At 52.4% G+C, this 20,320-nt stretch overlaps 1 protein-coding gene across 2 annotated transcripts in view; it reads right to left on the bottom strand.

Moving 5' to 3' along the window:
* TBCD (tubulin folding cofactor D) overlaps nucleotides 1-20,320 on the bottom strand; it is a 160,181-nt gene that overhangs the window by 40,760 nt on the left and 99,101 nt on the right. For both annotated transcript variants that reach the window (XM_040456753.1, XM_040456752.1), the window contains 3 exons: nucleotides 15,666-15,723; nucleotides 8,039-8,068; nucleotides 5,662-5,747 (listed from right to left, as the gene is read on the bottom strand). In XM_040456753.1, coding sequence (XP_040312687.1) covers nucleotides 5,662-5,747; nucleotides 8,039-8,068; nucleotides 15,666-15,723 — 174 coding nt within the window. The remainder of the gene's footprint in view (nucleotides 1-5,661; nucleotides 5,748-8,038; nucleotides 8,069-15,665; nucleotides 15,724-20,320) is intronic.

Below are 20,320 nucleotides of genomic sequence, written 5' to 3'. Positions count from 1 at the left end.
AGGCTACACGTCCACACGAAGACGTCCAAACAAAGGTTCACGGCAGCTGTACTCATCACAGCCAACACCTCAGAACAGCCTAGATGTCTAGACCGGGTGAGCTAACAGTGGCTGCAGAAGAACCACGAGACAGAAGACACCAGCAAGAGAGAGGAGCAAGCTACTGGCACACACACACACACACACACACACATAACGACACGAGCGTCCGTCCTTCCTGATCCCGCTCATGAGGCCTTCTACAAAAGGCATCAGCAGCCCAGTGACAGGCAGAGGGGCACTGGGCCGAGGCGGCTCACCCTCCACGACTTGACGGAGGCACCAGTCGCCCAGGCACCCGCACTGTCAGCTCTCACTGGGATGTACACTTCATCCATGGACAGCGGATGGGGTGTAAGTTATGCCTCACAAATAAAAGTTACATCTAGTGAAAACACCGTAGGAGAATTAAAAACAAGAATCTCCAAGTGGGACAGGCCTCTCTAGTTCTGACTCAAAACCCAGCAGCCATGAAGACTGGTACATTCAAAAGCCAAACCAAAAAGCAAAAGTGTCTGCCGAGAAAAACATACCATAAACAAAGTCAAAAGATAAAAATGGACTCAGAAAAAATACCAGCAACTGTTATCACAAACATGAGACTTCTTTAAAATAAACTTCTTTCAAATCCATAAGAAAACACCATCACCTGGTAGGAAAATCCTCAGACCATTTACAGAGAAGAAAATCGGCACAGCCCACGTTCAGCCTCCTTCCATGGGAGACAGAAAGAAAACTTCTGTCCATCTGTCAGACTGCCCAAGTCAGGGGCAGGGGGGTGGGGGAGTGTAGCTGTTGTTGGAAGGATCTAGAAGGATCTAGACACATTGCTGTGAGCACCATTCTGATGCAGCTTCTATGGACCACGACGGGCATCATCCAGGGAACTTGAAACATAAAGATCCAGCAACTCCACTTGTGTTAATTCATTCAGATATAACCACACAGGTGAGAGATACCGAGCACAGAGATGCTCACTTCACATCGTTTCTAACAGTGAAAGACTAGACAGAAGCCATGGCCAGGAGGGGACAGCATGCAGTTTACACCCTACGTGCACATACGGGACGCTCCCGTGACACAGGACGAGGAGACGATGCGTGGTGTACGTGCAGCACGTCGGCCCGGGGCGTGCACAATCTGCTGTGCGGGACAGTAAACCCAGACGCTGCCTGATTCCTCGCAGCCACACGTTACCTTCTGACCAGTGCTCTGCTGACGAGCACGAAAGCTGTGCCACTGTTCAGCGTGCACAGAAGGAAGTCCACACACCCCCATGTGTGACACAAACGGAACCTCTCTGGGAGACACCAGAAACTGATGGGGCCGCAGGGATGGAACTAGGATGCCGCAAGAACAGTCACCTGCACCTTATGAACTGTGGGCCACGCCCTTGCATCACCTACTCCAAAATGCACTTTACACGTCATGCCTCTGGGACCCCCAATCAATTACGCATATTGTCTAAATCTGCCACGCCACCCACACAACCCCGCCATGGACATAGCCATCGGCCACGTGCTACATGGTGGCTGAGAGACAAAGTAGATGGCACAGAGGGCCTAGAGGGGGAAATACATAGATGTTACCCGTGTAGGCACGTGTGTGCACATGTGCGAGGTGAACACAGGTGCCGTGTGGACATGTGTGTGCTACAAGGTGCCAGACTGGAGAGGGTGGGGTCGGGAACATGTTTGCTCTGGGTGTGAAAGAAAGAAAAGTGAGGGCTTCTCCAGAGGTGAGAGGGATTGAGAGACCCTCTAACGGTGAGAAAACAGATAATGTCAGGAGGAAAAACAGAAAAATCAGGACAGTGGAAAAGCTGTCAGAAAAAGGAGCCAAGATGCAACCCCTGGACCCCCATCACCAAAGGGGCCCCGGGGGCTGCCAGACAGGCCAGCATCCATGATCAGTGGCCTCACGGGAAGAAACAGACAGAGGCTGGCCACCTAAGTTCTGGCCGAGCCCCGGGACCAGGTAATGGCTGAGCGTGGGGAACACACACGACTGGAGCCAACCCCCGGTGCCCAGCACTCCCTGAGCACCCGGGGTCTGCAGGGGGGGCATCGGTAGAGGGTGGACAGCAGGGGCTTGGCCGGTGTCGGGACAGTAAGAGCTGAGCCAAAGGGGTGGCTGAGGGGATCGGCAGGACGAGGAGCATTTGAGGGCTATTAGGGACACAGAAGTGACAGAAGTAGGTCACCAAGCGGATGCGGGGAAGGACACAGGAGGAGAAGCACAGCAGAGCTGTGTGGGTGGCGTGCCGTCCACTGAGCTGGGAAGCAGAGAAGGAGGTGGTTTGCTCTGAGGGCTCCTTAGTGAGAAGAACTTGTATGACAGGAATGTGCAAATTACTGGAAAGCAAAATATGACAAAATGCATCTCAGGAAGGATGCACAGAACCACAGATGTCAGAAATCTGCTAGGGAAACTTCCAGCAGCAAAACACACACGACAGAAAGTGCTAGCAACCGCTGGTTGTGTCCCGACAGAAACAGCCCTGTGTTCACACATCAACATCAAAGGGGCTCGAGTGGCCACCAGCCAGTGAGTAGGGGACAAGGGACAGCAGAACTCCGTACATGGTGAAGCCAGATGCAAAAGTGAATACACCACATGACTCCGTTTGCACCGATTCCAGAAAAGGCAGGCTGGGTGGGCACAGGAGGCAACTCAGAGTTGCCACAACCGGGCACCAGCAACTTCCTAGAGTGATGGAGACACACACTGCGTCGACTGCAGAGGTGACCATCACCAGCCAAAACCCACATTTTACGGAGGTGAGTATTCCTATATGGAAATTGTATGTAATGAAATAGGTGTACAAAAATAAATGTGACTTTAAAAAAAAAAAAAAAAAAAGGTTTATCGCAGGAATACACAGGATACTAAGAGAACAAGTCACAGGAAGGAAAACATTTGTAGATTATTTATCTGAAAAAGGACTTGTATCCAGGGTATACAAAGAACTCTCAAATTCTCAGTAGGAAGGAAACCCGATAAATAGGCAAAAGATTTGTCAAGCCCCTGAAAGACCCTCAAAGTCACCAGGAAAACACAGACTGATAAGCTGTTGCTCTGGCACAGGCACGAAGACGGCTGCAGTGAGGAAGTCGGGCCACACCGAGGGCGGCTGCGGGGTGGGGGGCATGTGAAAAGGGGCCACCACCTCAGAAAGCTGGCAGTTCCTTAGAAAGTTAGGGTCCAGCTGTTCCACACCTAGGCATTCAACCCAAAGCAGCAAGAGCACTCGTCCACAGACAGGCGGGCACACGGGCGTCCACTGCTGCTTCATCTGTAGCAGCCCCAAACTGGAGCCCCCCCCCCCCCCCCCGCCGATGTCCCTCAGCGGGAGCAGACGTGGTATGTCCATGCGACGGAACACGGGTCGGCAACAAAGGAATGACCGAGTCGCCAGTACCCGAGTGAAGGAGGCAGCACAAACTCCATCCCCATCACTTAAGAAAATGCAAACTAACCCAGTGACAAGCAGACCTACGTGGGGAAGGAGCCCAGGGAAACTCTGGGTGTGGCGACAGAGTCAGAGTGTACGTGCGAGGCATGCAGTGTCCTTGTGCCCTCAACACTTTAACAAAGCTACCAAAGTAAAAATAAAGGGGGGGGGGGGTGCTTGCTGCTGTGCCCCATCTGACAATCTTCACTGCCACCTTCAACTTGCTTCCATTCCTCACCTCCAGGAGAATCAACTTCTGAGAGGTCCTCACTGACCCCATCCTGTGAGCGGCCCGTCAAACTGCGCTCCAGGACTCAAGACAATGAGAACCCTCCCTGTGGCTCGAAGCCCCCCACTACACCCACACTGGGCCCTACTGACCCCTCACCATCCCTACCGGGCTGTCCCCCCCCGACACCAGGCCCTCTGCCACACACCCCACACCCCTCCCCGACACCACCCAGGCCGACAGCAGGACGCTGTCCTCACTGACTGCTTCTCATCCAAACACACGTTTGAGTACCAGACGCAGCATTAAAGAACACGCCCTGATCAGGATTAAGTTTTGCCAAACATCTCTATGACATGCAGACAACTATAATTAAAACATGTAAGTCTTAGACCAGCTTAGAAACCTTAACAACAAGAAAAATATGCCAATGCTAAAAACTGATTATTTTATCCAGGAAGCTCAGGGAAAAGTGGTAAATTCTCTACCTAAAATATGTATTCAAATATTAACAAGGAAAACAGAACAAAAGCAGGAAAGAATTGATAGGGTGCCAAAGACCATCAAATGTTGAGAAAAGATGAAAACGATGCTAAAAAATACAGTGTGTTTGCTCAAAGACTTATTTTTTTCAAATGTTTATTTTTGAGAGAGAGAGAGAGAAAGAGAGAGAGAGGGAGGGAGGGAGGGAGGGAGGGAGAATCCGAAGCAGGCCCCAGGCTCCAAGCTGTCAGCACAGAGCCCAACACGGGGCTCAAACTACCAAACCACAAGATCATGACCTGAGCCCAAGTCAGATGCTCAACGGACTGCGCCACCAGGCGCCCCTAGTCAAAGACTCTCTTTGAGAAAGAGGCCAAATGCTACATTTTTAAAAGAAAATCTATGCATGCAGGTCATGGAGAAATGGAACTTCTGCATGGTCTGCACAGCAAGGGTGCTCAAGAGCCCACCCTTAGGGTGCAGAGTGGTCAACTCGTGTTCAAGGCAACAAACCACTGACAAGCCAGGCCCTTCCCGCGCAGGCGCTGCATTGAGGAACCAAGACAAGTGAGGTGCCTCACAGCACAGAAACCACAGGTGCAAGTCTGCGTGGGGATGTTAAGTATTCACTCCTTGACCTGATCTCTCAAACACCTTTCTACTCACATCTCATGAACAACCCAGATACACCTTTACCTTGGGAAACACATTTTGCTGGAAAGAAAAAACAGAAACAAAGAAGAAACAAGCCTGATTTATTCTCTTTGAATTGGGTCCAAGCCAAAATCTAGTATAAGTGAGTTTATTTCCCCCAGCTATATTCACAGGGATGAATGCTTTTTGGGTGTCTGGACTATATAATCCCACCCTCCCCCAGTCTCCCCCTCCCCAAGAGAATTAGATTAGGGATGGGCAGAGTCAGGCTAAACCAATCAGGACAAGTCTTGGGAATCTGGATTTGAGACTAAGCAACAGGTCTCAGGAGAAACAGTCCCTTCTAACCCAAGATTTCATCCTGAGAAACTCGGTGTGTCTGTGGCAGCCGGCAGAAAACGTGTTCCACGAAGGCAACACAGAGGCAGCACACGCACACAATGGGGCAGCTAGGAGGAAAGAATGGCCAGGGACAGGGCTCGCTCCAACTGTCATCCTTGAAACTGTTAGCACCCCTTTAAAAAGCAAACAAAACCTCTCACAAGCAGATCCCGCACCCCTCCCAGGCCACCCAGACCCGCCACTGTCCCTTTGGATTAGTTTGCACTTTCTAGAGTTTTACATAAATAGAATCCCACCCCAGGCACCCGGTCCGATCAACAGGGAAACAAAAGTTTTGGGAGCACTTCCAACCCATACACAAATTACATCACTCTTAGCGAAACTTCCAGGATGGGGAAGGAAAATTGTGACGTCTACATCAAAGGGAGTATTATGTTTGCGATGAACATTAATAACTTACCTTATAACCAGGAAGCAGTTAGCTCTGTTGCCAACAGCAAAGTAGTCGGCTGCAGTCAAAATATCGATCCCGTGAGGGAAAGTGCCCTACAGAGTCAGGCGGGAGAAGGGGACAGAAATGACGTGAGTGAGGAGGTGCTCTTCCAGGAGGCCAACCGTCATGTTCACACACACTCATGCTTAGGTAGAGAGGGTACCCTGGGGACAGACGGCAGAAAGCTCACCGTCTCGGGGTAGGCGCCGTGCTAATGCTTTGTGAACCACTCAAAAATATTTCATTTTTTCTCAAACAACTCAAACGTTTTCAACTTTAAAATGTTTAAGGCCTTCTCTGAACCGCACACCACAAAAATCATCAGGTTTCAACAGTCCAGGCACACCTCATTTAATGCGCTTTACGGCTACCACGTTTTTTACAAATGGAAGGTTTGTGGCCACCCTGCGCCGAAGGTCTGCCAGCACCGTCTGCTCACTTCGGGTCTGTGCGTTACACTCCGGCAGTTCTCACAAACACATCACTAAAAACCTCATCCCAGTTCGGGGAGTTTCCATGTCGGCAAGGCCACATCCTCTTTCTCCGACATTCCCACCAAACAGCAGGACACTGCTGCGTGCAGAGCTGGGGCGCCCTGGGCCCACACCAGACTCTGCTTCTTTTGAAGTCTGTGGCTCCCCCACCCCTGTGCTATGGGCACGCTGCTTTCTCAGGGGACGTGGGGAGGGAGAGGGAACCCCCTCCCTGGAGTATCGGCTCCTGGCTGATCCCCTAAACTTATACCATGATTAAGGCCTTTCCTCTCCCTGACGGTCCACCCAACCTGAGTGTCCCCACAAAAAAAGACATGGCAACGGCCATGCTCCAGACCACCCTGTGTCTGGGCCGGGGCTCTGCCCACGGCAGGCTGGAAGCCAGGCACAGGGAGAAGACACTCTCTCCTGGGTGCTGACATTGGGGTGCCCAGAGCCCCCCCAGTTCAGCTTCCAGCAGGCTCCTTGACTACAGCGGTCCTCCCACCCACCCCTGACACTTCGCCAGGCAGAGAGCCTTCTGGAGCTCTCCCTACCTGCTGCCCCAACACACCAAAGCGCACCCCTCAGCCGGCCAGCTCTCCCTAGGGAACCTCTTCCTTCTAAGTTTCCAGGGCCCCAGGTGGATGTGCATTAAGTGACGCCCTAGCACACTGGTCTCAGCCGCCTTCAAGCCAGGGAGGAAAGGGAGAGGCCCTGAGGTGGCAGAGGTGCTCGAGAGTGAAGCACAAACCAGCTGCGAAAGCGAGACCGTGCTGCCTCCCTGGGCGGATTCCAGGGAGAACTTCCCACCTAGAACCAAACGTCACCTCCCCTGTGGAAGCAGAAGGGTCAGCCCCTGGCGGCCCCTGGCGGCCCCAGAGAACACTGACTAAACCAGATACCGTGGACCCAGGGTGCAGAACCCAGGCCCCCCCGGTTCTGCAACAAGGATCCTCATGGACGTGGGGGCACCTGTGAGGGCGCTTTCCTCTCAGACACCTGACAGTGAGCCTTGGAATGCTTGTGTTTTCCCTGAGGCTTCCCTCCCCGAGGAAGGACTGCCTTTCCAGCTCCTGAGCGAGCCTTCTGCATGGGGCTCCCCTCAGGCCCTGCAGCCTGACTCCCTCCCCCCAAGTCCCAGAGGCCTGTCTCTGTCTGTCCCCCCAACACCACCCACTGATGCCCTCACCTACAATACATTCCTCCTTCAGCCCAGACCCCCTCCTGGGGCTTTGACCAGAGTTCAGTTCAGTGTCTCCTGCAACAGGACCCACCTCCTGCCCATTCTCCCCCAGGCCGGCCACACGTCCCAGGGTGGCCCTTGGCACATGCAGCATGAATGACTCAATGATAAGGCCACACCACCCATCCAAGGCTGACCAGTCACGAGAGGTTCAGGCCCAGGGGGCACAGTGGTGCTGGTTTACACAGAGAGACGCCATGGGGTCAATGGCTTCCAGAAGCTGGCTCCTACCACACGCGGCATGGGCAGTGATCACATGTCTGTCCCTGAGAAGCCTGGTTCCTCCACCCAGATGCCTCTCACATTCACAGGCAACTGCTGAAATCAGGTGGCAGTGCATAGGCACTGATCTCTGATCACTGATGTCTGTGTATGTGTGAAATTACTTACACATTCGAGGTTCCCACAAGACACACTACTATTTAAAACTTGTGTCAACTCTGCTCTGGAAAACCTCATGAGTGGGTCTGTGACCAGACATACTGAGTTAAATATTAGCTTATTTTAGGTAAATTCTTCACCCACACCCAACAGCACAAGAAGCTGCCAGGTTTGCAGCTGCAACATTTCCACTGCTGAATCTACAGACAGTTTCAGGAATTAAGACCTCACAAAGTGACCATACCTGTCTTCCCACATTCTCCTGGAAAGCGGCCTAAGGAAAAGAAGAACAAACAGAGCAGGTGAGTTAGTTTGCGTTTATCAGGAGAGAAGCTCAAAACAACGCCGTACAGCGCAAATGACCCATGGCTTTATTTTTTTTCAGTAGAAGTCCTCATTGTTGGCGGATCAGAGCCTCAAGGGTACTTGTCATTCTGTCTCCAAGTCCCAGTGCTTTTTTAAACCATCATTCAGGAACTCAAGCTTATAAAATCAGACACATCCTGAAAAACGTCTTTTAGGCGTGAATACCAGCTTCTCACTGATGCCTACTTCAAGGCCCTAGATAGGGGCGTGAGGACAGAGTCAAATCAGTCGGTTAAATCAAAGCCCAACACACAATCCTCCTCCTGGGAACTCTGTGACAGAAGCTGGCAATGGTGAACAGAAATGGCTCACCGCCCCCCTCCGCACCCCACCCAACCACCCCTGCTACAGATGAGCCCAGCCTCGAACGCGGGCCCAGAGGTCAAAATACTTAAACGGAATGAAGTGTCTTTACGTGCTTTCTTTAAAATGCCTGTTCACGTCCCTGTGGCTCCCCCTCCCGTACCTCCACCTGCTCTGCAGAGGTGTGACAGCCAGGCCATCTGAGTAGTGACAACAGCAAGGCCTGTGCCTCCCTGTCCACCACCCAGCGGGTACCCCCGACTGTGCTCTCCCCAGAGTTCCCCGCCAGAGCAGGATTCAAGTGGGTAGCAGCCGTCGGCATGTGACAGGTCGGAGGACGGAAGTTAGGGTGGCCCTGGGAGGGCACACATGCAGGTGTGCAGAAAGGAACTCGAGAGACTGCAGCACAGAGACCCAAGTCTGCCCCAAACCAGCACCTCTGGCAGGTCTCCCAGAAATCCAGAACCGGTCGTCTCCAGGCCCTCCTGCAGCTTTTACACTGCAAGGAGGGAGACTCGATGTTTGCTATGTACTATTTTGAAACTTTTGCAATAAATTTATTAAAGAAAATATTTGAGGGGCGCCTGGGTGAGCATCCGACTGCGGCTCAGGTCATGATCTCACAGTTTGTGAGTTCTAGCCTTGTAATAGGCTCTGTGCTATCAGTGCAGAATCTGCTTCAGATCCTCTGTCCCCCTCTCTCTGTCCCTCCCCTACTCGTGTGGGCATTCATTCATTCTCTCTCTCTCAAAAATACATAAACATTAAAAAAAAATTTTTGAAAAAAGAAAATAAATAAAAATGGGGGCGCCTGGGTGGCGCAGTCGGTTAAGCGTCCGACTTCAGCCAGGTCACGATCTCGCGGTCCGTGAGTTTGAGCCCCGCGTCGGGCTCTGTGCTGACAGCTCGGGGCCTGGAGCCTGCTTCCGATTCTGTGTCTCCCTCTCTCTCTGCCCCTCCCCCGTTCATGCTCTGTCTCTCTCTGTCCGAAAAATAAATAAACGTTGAAAAAAAAATTTTTTTTAAATAAAAAAAATAAAAAAAAAAAAGAAATCAAAATGAAATCAACCAAAAAAAAAAAACCCAAAAAAACAATGGAAGTAAGATAGAACATCAATTTACATAACATGCAGAATTTAGGAACACATTTACCATTCTGATGACTTCATCAAAAAGGTAAAAAATCATATAAGATTTGTGTGGAAAAGCACAGCCCTGGAACAGGTAAAGTAGTCTTGAACAAGAGTGGTGAGGAACCTGAGGGTTGAGTGAGCACGTGGACACAGACAGACACACAGAAGGGTGCAACAGAACAGAAAAACAGAGAACACCTTTAGGACCGGGGCCAGGCCATGAATTCTGAGACTGCACACCAAAAACACATTCCATACAGAAAACAAGTGACAAGTTAATCGCATCAAACTTTAAAACTCCTGGTCTACGCCCTGCGTGGTCAGGAGGACAGAAGCCACCACCCGGAGGAGGGCCCACGAGCCACAAGCCAACGAGGGCAGCCCTCCCATCTGGAGCTTAACAAAGTCCACACAACAAGACACACACCAGCCAATGAGGAAACAATCTGAAAGATGCCCAGATGGTTTCACCACAGAAGAGACACAGGGGCAAAAACAACGGGGGCAGGGGGCACAGAAAGCCACAGTGCGGCATCACCACACACGCCACGGGACCAGCCACCGGACGGCAACCCCGAAGGCCGGCAAGGCTGTGGGAGAACTGGATCCCCGACAGATCGCCAGCGGGAAAGTGAGACGGCCCGTCCCCTGGGGGACACAGGGCTAAACATGCAACTACCATCAACCTGCCGTGGGGCTCCTGGTGTTTATCCAGGAGAAAGAGAAGTCACGTTCACACAAAAACCTGAACACTGCTCACAGCAGCTTAGTTCTGGAAACAATGTAAAACCAGATGCAACCCAGAGTCCTACAACACGCAAATGATTGGCACAGCTGTGGCTCTGCTGGCACCAGGGCCGACCAGCAAGGAGCGGGAGGGGGCTGTCGGCCCAGCCGGAGCCCAGAGGGACCTGCAGGGGTCACACTCTGGATGACTCCATCCACGCGACATGGAAGCAAAAAGTTGGAGAGTCACAACATAGGGACTTAAGAGGCCAAACACCAGATACAGTGTTGAACTCAAGACTGCAGAACTTTTAGCTACATGTGGACTTTCAGGACAGTCAGTGTAACTATGGATGAAGCAAGGCTCCCAGGCCCCCCCTCTCTCCTCACCTGAACCTCCTAGGGGCAAACACCGGGCCGTCCGTCTGCACTGCTCCCTCCTTCCTGGCAGAGGGACCAGTTCTCTCAAAACACTGACGTGTTTGGGGGCTGTTGAGCACCTTCCAACGTGCAAAGCAACTAACACTGAGCAGAACCGCTATGTGACTGTAAGTGTTTCACAGATTCACAAATGTGTTTGCCCTAAGTAACCAGGCTGGTCTCCATTCTGCCACCCTACCCAGATCCTCACGGGCCCGGCGTGAAGGCTGAAAACAACAGGCATCGAGGCCCCATGGCGCCTGGCACAATGGCCCTTCTACCATCACCATCACTGACCAGGAGGCATGTCGCTGGAGCACAGGTGGGAAGCGATGGTACATGAACCACAGGGGGAGAGAGAAAGGGTCCAAAGAGACACAGCACTCAAACCTTCCATACGCCCATGCCCTGTGGTCCCTGGGTGGGCAGGGTGAACTTGTCCTTAGGCCAGCGCACAGGCCCAGGCCCCCGTAACCTCGGTAAACATTGCCCACGAGCAGGAGGGACCCAGCACAGAAAGCATGAAGCGTGAGCACAGACAGGCCAGAAAGGGTAAGACACGCCTTCACCTGAGGAAGCAGCTCTGCAGTGGGAGAACTCTTACTCCCAGTTACCAAGTATCAACCCTGTTGCAAAAGCTTCACACAAATGCGTCTTTTACCCCTACCACTCTAACTTTGCATCTGCTAGGTAGGCAGATGTACACAGGTGATGTCCAATGCAAAGAATGTCCTGCTCACTTTAAAGGATTGTAATTCAGGGACGCCTGGTGGCTCAGTCAGTCGGGCGTCTGACTTCAGCCCAGGTCATGATCTCACAGTTCATGGGTTTGAGCCCCGCGACGGGCTCTGTGCTGACAGCTCAGAGCCTGGATGGAGCCTGCTTTGAATTCAGTGTCTCCCTCTCTCTCTGCCCCTTCCCTACTCATGCTCTGTCTCTCTCTCTCTCAAAAATAAATAAACATTAAAGGATTTTAATTCTAACTTGAAAAACAAAAAAAAAAAAAAAAAAAAAAGATTTCTGGTTTGTTTCACCTCTTCCTCAGGTTTATAAAGATATCAGTGGGGCGCCTGGGTGGCGCAGTCGGTTAAGCATCCGACTTCAGCCAGGTCACGATCTCGCGGTCTGGGAGTTCGAGCCCCGCGTCGGGCTCTGGGCTGATGGCTCAGAGCCTGGAGCCTGTTTCCGATTCTGTGTCTCCCTCTCTCTCTGCCCCTCGCCCGTTCATGCTCTGTCTCTCTCTGTCCCAAAATAAATAAACGTTGAAAAAAAAATTAAAAAAAAAAAAAAAAAAGATATCAGTGCTATGATTTTACTACTGCTCCCCATTAAAATGTTTGACTTCACAGTAAACAGAAAATGTAAAGGCTACTTTCATTTAACGAAGAGTCATCACTGTGTCTAAAAGAGTGTCAGGATTACTGCCTGTGGGTGAACATCCGGGCAGAATGTGAAGGCTTCTCAGGGAATCACAGGCTTCCTGATGCTCAGACAGAAGAAACAGAACTGCGTGAACACAGAAGAGACCAGCTTTGTTGGCGAACTTTCTCTTGGAACAAAGTTTTAAGGGCTGGAAGCCAATTGCCTCTTCTACCAGGCCTATTTCGGGGTATGCAGGCAGGCACTGTCAGGGGTCATGGGAGACCCACCAGCCAAGCTCCCACATGCGAAGGAGGCCCACGCTCTGCCTGCATCACCCAACCAAAGGGAGCGGTGCCACGGGCCATGCTCACCTATTCGTGAGACACAGGTCTGTGAAGCACCCACCACGCGTTGCCAGCAGGTGGGCATGTGCGAGCCAGGGCCAGGCACCAACCGTCCTCCTGGTGACACGAGACAGAGAGCACAGTGACAGTGGCGTGACAAGTGCCATGACAAGTGGCAGACGGGCTGTCCCCAATGCTATGTCGCTGTACCTGACAGATGGACAGACAAGTTCCTTCACTAGGAAAAACAGACATGCTAAACAAACTGAATTAATGACTTAAAATACTTGCAAAGAAGCCGAAGACCAAACAGGCTCAGATGGGTTCACTGGTGATTTCTACCAAACACTGAGAGTAGAAACAAACAGAGCGACATCAATCTTTTCCAATTTCTTCTACAAAACACAAGAGGAAGAAACGCTCCCTACTCCTTTCATGGGGCCAGATCATCTTAATTCCAAAGCCAGACAAAAATACCCAACAACTGGGAACTACAGACCAATACCCCTTACTAATACCGACTCAAAAATCTCAACAGTTCGCTGATTCAGCAAATAAAAAAGGATTATACCAAGAGAAGTAGCAATACAAGGTTGGTTTAATACCTGCAAATCAATTCAGAGGGCCCATCACATTAAGAGAACTAAGGACAGAAACCACACAACCATCTCACCATCCAACATCCTTTCATGATTTAAAAAACAAAACAAAACAAAACACAAAACCTCACAACAAACTAGCAGGACTTCCTCACCCTGTTGACGTGCATTCACAAGAGCCTGAGAGGAAACAGCGCACTCAACAGTGAGAGCTGGCACGTCCCCAAGACTGAGAGTGAGGCGGTTGTCCCCTCTGGCCCCCACTGCTCAGCAGGGTAACCGCAGCCCCTCCTACCAGCCTCTTAGACAAAAGAAAGAAAGAAAAGGCATCAAAACCAGAAAGGAAACAGTAAGGTTTTCTCTTCCTCACAGAGGACGAGATCCTGTGTGCAGAGCCGTGGGGAGCACGTGCCCCCCAGACTCAACAAGTGAGCTCACACACAGAGTGAGGGGAAGGTCCAACCACATCCATGCCTTCCGCCCACAGAGCCAGCTGTGGGTGCAGGCCCCGCGGACCATCCCCACCTTGGAGCTGCCGGCCCTACAGGAACCCCAAGAAAAGACCCAGGAACTGGGTCCACATCCCAGGGGCAGCATGTGGTGTCAGGGACCCAGGATAGCAGGCCCTGGGGAATGGCAGAGCAGAAAGAGAGATGTGGCCGAGGGCTGCCCGGCCTGGGCTTTCCTCTCGTGGGAAAGAAGCAGCAGGCCCCGCCCCTCTCAGGAACCGTGCACGTGGGCACCTCACCTGAGTGGCCATGCCACGCCACTGCCCACCCCCGTCCTCTCCCACGTAAGCCCGGTACTTCCCCGGGTCCCAGCCACTCTAGCCTGCATGATGCCAGCTTGAGTGTGATACACTAACAATCCCAAAACGTGTCCCCAGAGCACATGGGAGCGAGCCCAGCAGGTGCTGATCTCCCAAACCCCAAGTTTACAGCAGTGCCTCGCCTGCTGAAGGTGGCCTGAGCGCACCTGTGTGTTCTGCCATCGAACAAGCCTGCCTGCTAACCTGTGTCTTCTGTTACTAGTCAGAGGCTCCTCCACAGTATCTTTTTCCATCAATGTGTAATAACCTTGCGGAAGTGAGTGTTCAAATCACAAACGTGCATTTCGACAAGCGGCCACACGGTGACGATCTCTCAGTTTCTTCTAGCAGACGCTGCATCCTACTCGTTCTCATAAGCCTGTGTGGCCTCCATCTGGACCAGGCCACAGGGCACAGATGCTCCATCCACCCTCTCTCTACCACCCACCCCCCAAAAGCACGCATTCACTCCACTCAGGACACCTGAAGTCAGCTTCAGCCTCCGCGTCTGGAGGCAGAGCGCTCCCAAGCAAGGCCCTCCCAACTCGCCTACCTGTCCCACTGGCGCATGCCCATTTCTGAGCCGGGAAGACCTATCTTCCCATGATACAGCGGGGGCCCCAGGGTAAGGTGGGCAGCTCTCTCCTCTCCCCAGCATGGGGCCCTCAATCCAACCCCTCAGCCCAACCATCCACAAAACACATTCGTGTCCCCACAGCGGAGAACCCCCATTTCTGACAACACCCAGGGCTCACAGAAAACCCTCCCAAGTCCCAGCACCTCGCAGCTCGGCCACTCCTCCTGCAGGTCTCCCTCTAACCCCAACCACACAGAGACCAACCCTCGGCCAGCACCAGGGCCCTCCTGGCTTCACCCCCACCCAGCCATCTGCAACCACATCTTTCTCAAAACACTGCCTTTATGTCCATTCTTCGCCTCTAAAAGCTTGGGCAGCTGCTGGTCTGTAACTGAAGCTAAGGCTCTCATCTCCAGAAAGTCTGTCGCCTCAGCTACCAGGTACTCTTGGCCCTGCTTCTGGTCCCTCAGCACCTCCACCAGCCCATGTCTGAGCCTGACCTAAGTGACTTGCCACCAGTTAGATACCCCTGTATAAAGCCAGGACACAGCCACTGACACTGCCAGCGAGAGTTCCCGGGACCAGGCCTGGCAGTCATCACCTCTACTAGCATCAATGGAAACCCCCAAAGCAGAGCTCAAGGCCACAGCCCGGCTGTCGGGGGGAGCACGAGATGTCGGTGCAGAGGCTCCTGGTCAGTGCCCTTCAGAAGCAACCGTGTAGCCTGCCCAAAGTTCCTGCACACAAAACCCACCCAAAGGTGAGGTGGCTCTGGGGGGCCCGGGCCCAGCATCCAAACCCATGAAGCCCTGCTGGGGCCGCCAGGCACGGCCAGCGAGGCCCCAGGCCCAGCGTGACCATGTGAAGCTGAGCTGACCCTGCTTGAAGGAGCTCCTGGTGAGGCTCAAAGCCACCTGCTCTGCCATCAAACCCAGGTCACAGCCACAGAGCCCACCTTCTCCTCCTTCTCCAGAGCACAGGCCATCCTGAGCCGTGTCCGGTCGTCAGGCACCATCCCATCCACCCAATGAGGGTCGATATGGCTGGGAGTGGCCATTTAATCCCGGCCCCCCTTCCCAGGATAAAGGCCTCCCGAAACCGGGAGGAAATGCCAACTGCTCTCCACCGCCTGGCTTCCCAGACACCACGCTCAGGCAGCATCCAGGAGCACTCGGCCTGCATAGCAGAGCCCACCCACGCCACCGGGACAAGGAACGAGACGAGACCACTCACAGAGGCTGCTCTCCTGCAGTTGATGTTTCGGTCAAACACCGTGGCAATCACCAGAGCGCTGTGAAAAAGAGTGAAGAAGACTAATTAGAAGGAAGTCTGCAAAAGGACACAGACCCTGTGGCAGGACTCAGGAGCCTCTTTCATTTGCTCAGTGTGTGCCACGTGCAGCGAGTTCCCAGCACCACAGGTGACTGACCCCGGGTCCCTGAGAGCCACATGAGGGGCACACATCCGAGTGCCAGCAAACTCCCACGAAGAGGAGCTGCCATGCACAGGGGACCCAGGGGCGGAATGCGCTCGGCCCGCTCCGGGGGTACCCAGAGGATGAGAACCAGGAGCGCCTGGAGCACCCGGCCAGAGCTCCCCACGATGGACGGCGAGCACGTGCCATGGGGACGTGCACGGGCAGCCAGGGGAGCCTAGGGGCCCTGCCCCTCGTCAGAAACGTGACCTAGTGCCAAGAACAGCTATTGGGAGCACTCAGCATCCTCCAGATGGCCCTGCCACCCCCAACCACACTTGGACAGACTCCATTTAAACCCCTCTTCCTCAGGCCACCACACTCAACTGTTACTGATGAGGCAGAAAGCACCTGTCTGACTTTGTGTGGCTTTAGTAACAGAAAACAAAGGATCTGGGGCAGGACTGGAAACAGTGCCGTTTCTAAGGGTGACTTGAGAATTTCCATCTCACGTCAGTCTGGAGAAAACGCCTTTAAAAGGGGGTATTTCGGATACACGGAGGCCTCCTCAGTGCCACACCACCTGTCTGCCCCAACCCCGCTCCTACTGCTGTACCTCAATCCTCCTCCTTCATTGGCACATCCGCATCGTCCAGCAAGCCCAGCCTGAACAGCCACCCCCTGAATCCAGCCAGCCCCTCCAGCTATACCACGTCTGTCAATACTGCATGACAGCAGATTAACGCCCCCTTGCACAAATGTCCAGGCACTGGCCCCGGCACCTGTAAGCATGTGACGCTGGCCGGCAGGGGGCATTTACGGCTGCAGGTGCAGTCACAGCAGCTAGCGAGGGAGGCCACGCTGACAGACCCATGCAGTCTCAAAGCCCTCGGGGATGGAAGCAGGAGGCAGAGAGCCCGAGAAGGACGTGGCCCAAAGCTACCAACAGTGAAGGGAGAGGAAGGGCCACGAGCCAAGGAACATGGCAGCCTCTGGAAGCCGGGAGAGGAATGGATTCTCCCCCAGAACCCCCAGAGGGAACCCGCCCCAAGACACCTTGCTTCCAAGCCCAATGAGACCCGAGTCAGACTAGTTGCCTCCACACCCAAACTATGAAATCCTCCCGCACAGTAAGAATGAATGAGGCATCAACTCATGAAGCTACGTCATTTTGCTAAGCAGAAAGTCCACACGGCGTATGTGTCTAGACAGAACACATTCTAGAAATGGCAATATTAATTAATATAAGGCCCAAAGCCCAGTCTGGTGGTGGCCAGAGGTCAGATGGCTGAGTGCGGAGGGCAGAGTGGGGGACCTGGGAAAAACAGAACCACTGTTTGGGACTATAGTTGTGGTACCCAACTCTAAATCTGTCAAAGCCACCAAATGTAAAAGAAACCATCAGGAAGTGGGGGACCCCAATAGCCAAGGGAATGCGCCTGCATCATACAGGCCAGCTGTATGACCCTTGACAGGGCAGGTGAGGAGACGTGCTTCTCACAGGCTGTGGGAGACTCTGGAGCCACCACACGCAGACGAGAAAACACACGGCTGAGGAGAGCCAGGAGGAGGAAGCGAGAGGGCACAGGAGAAAGCTAGGACGGCAGGGTGATGGCCTGGCTTTGCAGGGTCCACAGGGACAGACGGAGGGGACTCCGGGCAGAGGCACACTTGGTTGGTGCTCATGTATCAGGGAGTGTGAGCAGAGTCCAGATCTTGGATCTAAACACAACCCCCGGGACACAGCTGATTCCAGGGCTGGGGCAAGGGAACAAAACTTTGCCCAGACTGTAATGCTAGAAAGCGAGAAAGCATTCCAAAAAATGAGAAAAGTCTGAGTCCTACTGAAAGGACATAGCAGCCAACATGGAACCACTTCCAACGGCCAAAGGTGGAGCCATGTGAGCGGCCCCTTCGACAAGTGTCAACCATAGGCCTGAGGGTAAATGACATGGTGGGTAAAAAGGGGACAGGGGATGCCTTTCTTTACGAGAGTCACTGTGCACCTGCCACAGGCAAGACCCACAGACGGGCGCAGACACTGGTGGCCAGAGCGGGGAGAAACGGGGTAGGACGCGATCTCCAGGAGCCCCGACGACATGCATCACACATGAAGGAAGACGATCCCGGTAGCTTGACAGACCGCACCTCAACCAGGAGACCAACCAGCATCTCGCACACTGAGTCTGGGGTGGGCCCAGCCGTGACGCCAGCACCACGCACTGGCTGCAGATGAGAAACGGCATGACACTCATTTTCCTGTGTGGGCGCAAGCGGGGTTAACATGGGGGGAGGTGGTGCAGGGCCTATAGGAGCCGTTCCTACTCTTCTGGGAGCTCTCCTCTAAGTCTCAAGTTGGTTTAAAATTAAAATTCTGAAAAGCAATTAAGCATCTGAAGATTTCAGTGTCTGAGGTCCTTTCACAGGTGAAGCTGAAAGTCACTTCAGCAAAATCCAGAGCTCACTCCCTCTCTCCTCTAAACTCTCTTCACCACAAACTATCGCCAAAATGAGTTTTAAAGAATAACTGGGCTTACAACTAAGGAGAAGTCACCTGATTTAGTAGGAACATTAACTAATTAATTCTACATCAACATAATGGGTTTTGTTAATAAAATCGTAGAAATCGTTAAACCGATTGAGACGTGTTAGTGTGATCTTTCAATAACTAAAAATTACATTAACCACGGTTCTCAACAAAAACACGTGTGGTCTATTATCCCACAAATATTCTGAGAATTAGTGGAAATTTTAGTACCACATTTACATTTAATAAGAGCTGCTGCTTCATAATCCGTAAGATGGCACGCCTTCGAGGAAGAGAATCACCAAGAACTTCTGCTTTCCTCCAACATCTGACACAAGAAAAAGGCAGACTTATAACTTCCTGACTCTGGGTCCAGTCAATACTGCCAAAAGTTCATACTTCAATATTAATATTTTACACTGAATTCTTAAACGTCCTACAATCTATTTGTCCTACATTATAACTTTTAAATGATCACCGAGGAGACAGGAGCGAGTGCAGAGAGGCAGCCACCATAGGCCAGCCATGACCCGGGGACTGCTAAGTGACCACGTATTTACACAGCACCGGGCCCTGCCCGCCCATCCGTGGACGCGCTGGCCCCACTCGGGGCGGGCTGAGCCCACTTCCAACCAAGCTCTTCTTGACGCGACCAAGGCCACTAAGAGCTGACAGGCTTCACTGCAGGCCTGCCTTCAGGCTCGTTCTGCGACGGAGCCACAGTATTCCGGATGACCGTGGAAGCAGCTTCCGGTTCATGTGTGTTAGCCACCCTTCCTTCCAGCTCCCCTGCCAACTACAGCAGCAGCCACTCGGCAGGGTGGGGTGCCACGCAGTTACCCGAGGGAGCCTTGTGGAACAAGATGTGTGCTCACACTCGTCCGTGCTTGGCTTCCGGTGACTCGCTGGGACCCCAGCAGCTCTAGCTGGGAGTCGAGCTACACAGGGCCCAGCGCACACCACTCAGCTCCTGCACTTACTTGCCACAGGGCTACGGCTCGTCAAGACCATGCACCTCGGGAGCCCCAGAAGGTTCTATGTCTATGTAACCCTGAGCAGAATGAACTAAGTGCAGCATGCAGTGTCACAGGAAGCGGGCCTCCCACACAGGGGCCTCTGAGGGGCCACATTAGCTGCGGCTGGGGAACCTGACCGAGGGTCTTGGGCCGCCTCACCCTGAGACAGGTTAGCTCCTGTACTCACATGTTAGTGGCTGAAAATGTTCCCTGCTTTATTGACGTTCAACCAAACTTCACAAAACAGAGTAGGACAAATATAGCAATGCCCCTTAAAAACACAGCTTTTAGCGTTTAGCCCAACACCGTTTTACTTTTTAAACACAGACTCTGAGGTTAGTTCAAGAAATCAACTGTGCATGTACCTGTATATGGTTTTTAATACTGTTCTGACTGAATATTTTGTTTTTTTTATTTTCTTATTTTTTTAATTTACATCCAAATTAGTTAGCATATAGTGCAACAATGATTTCAGGAGTAGATTCCTTAGTGCCCCTGACTCATTTATCCCAACCCCCCCTCCCACAACCCCTCCCATAACCCTCAGTTTATTCTCCGTATTTATGAGTCTCTTCTGTTTTGTCCCCCTCCCTGTTTTTATATTCTTGTTGTTTCCCTTCCCTTATGTTCACCTGTTTTGTCTCTTAAAGTCCTATGAGTGAAGTCATACGATTTTTGTCTTTCTCTAATTTCACTTAGCATAATACCCTCCAGTTCCATCCACACAGCTGCAAATGGCAAGATTTCATTCTTTTTGATTGCCGAGTAATACTCCATGGTATGTATATACATCTTCTTTATCCATTCATCCATCGATGGACATTTGGGCTCCTTCCATACTTTGGCTATTTTGATAGTGCTGCTATAAACACTGGGGTGCATGTGTCCCTTTGAAACAGCACACCTGTATCCAGTGGACAAATGCCTAGTA

Source organism: Herpailurus yagouaroundi, unplaced genomic scaffold (genome assembly GCF_014898765.1).
Source record: "Herpailurus yagouaroundi ecotype Mexico unplaced genomic scaffold, PumYag 217, whole genome shotgun sequence".
NCBI lineage: Eukaryota > Metazoa > Chordata > Mammalia > Carnivora > Felidae > Herpailurus > Herpailurus yagouaroundi.
This window is presented reverse-complemented; position numbering and strand designations above follow the sequence as displayed.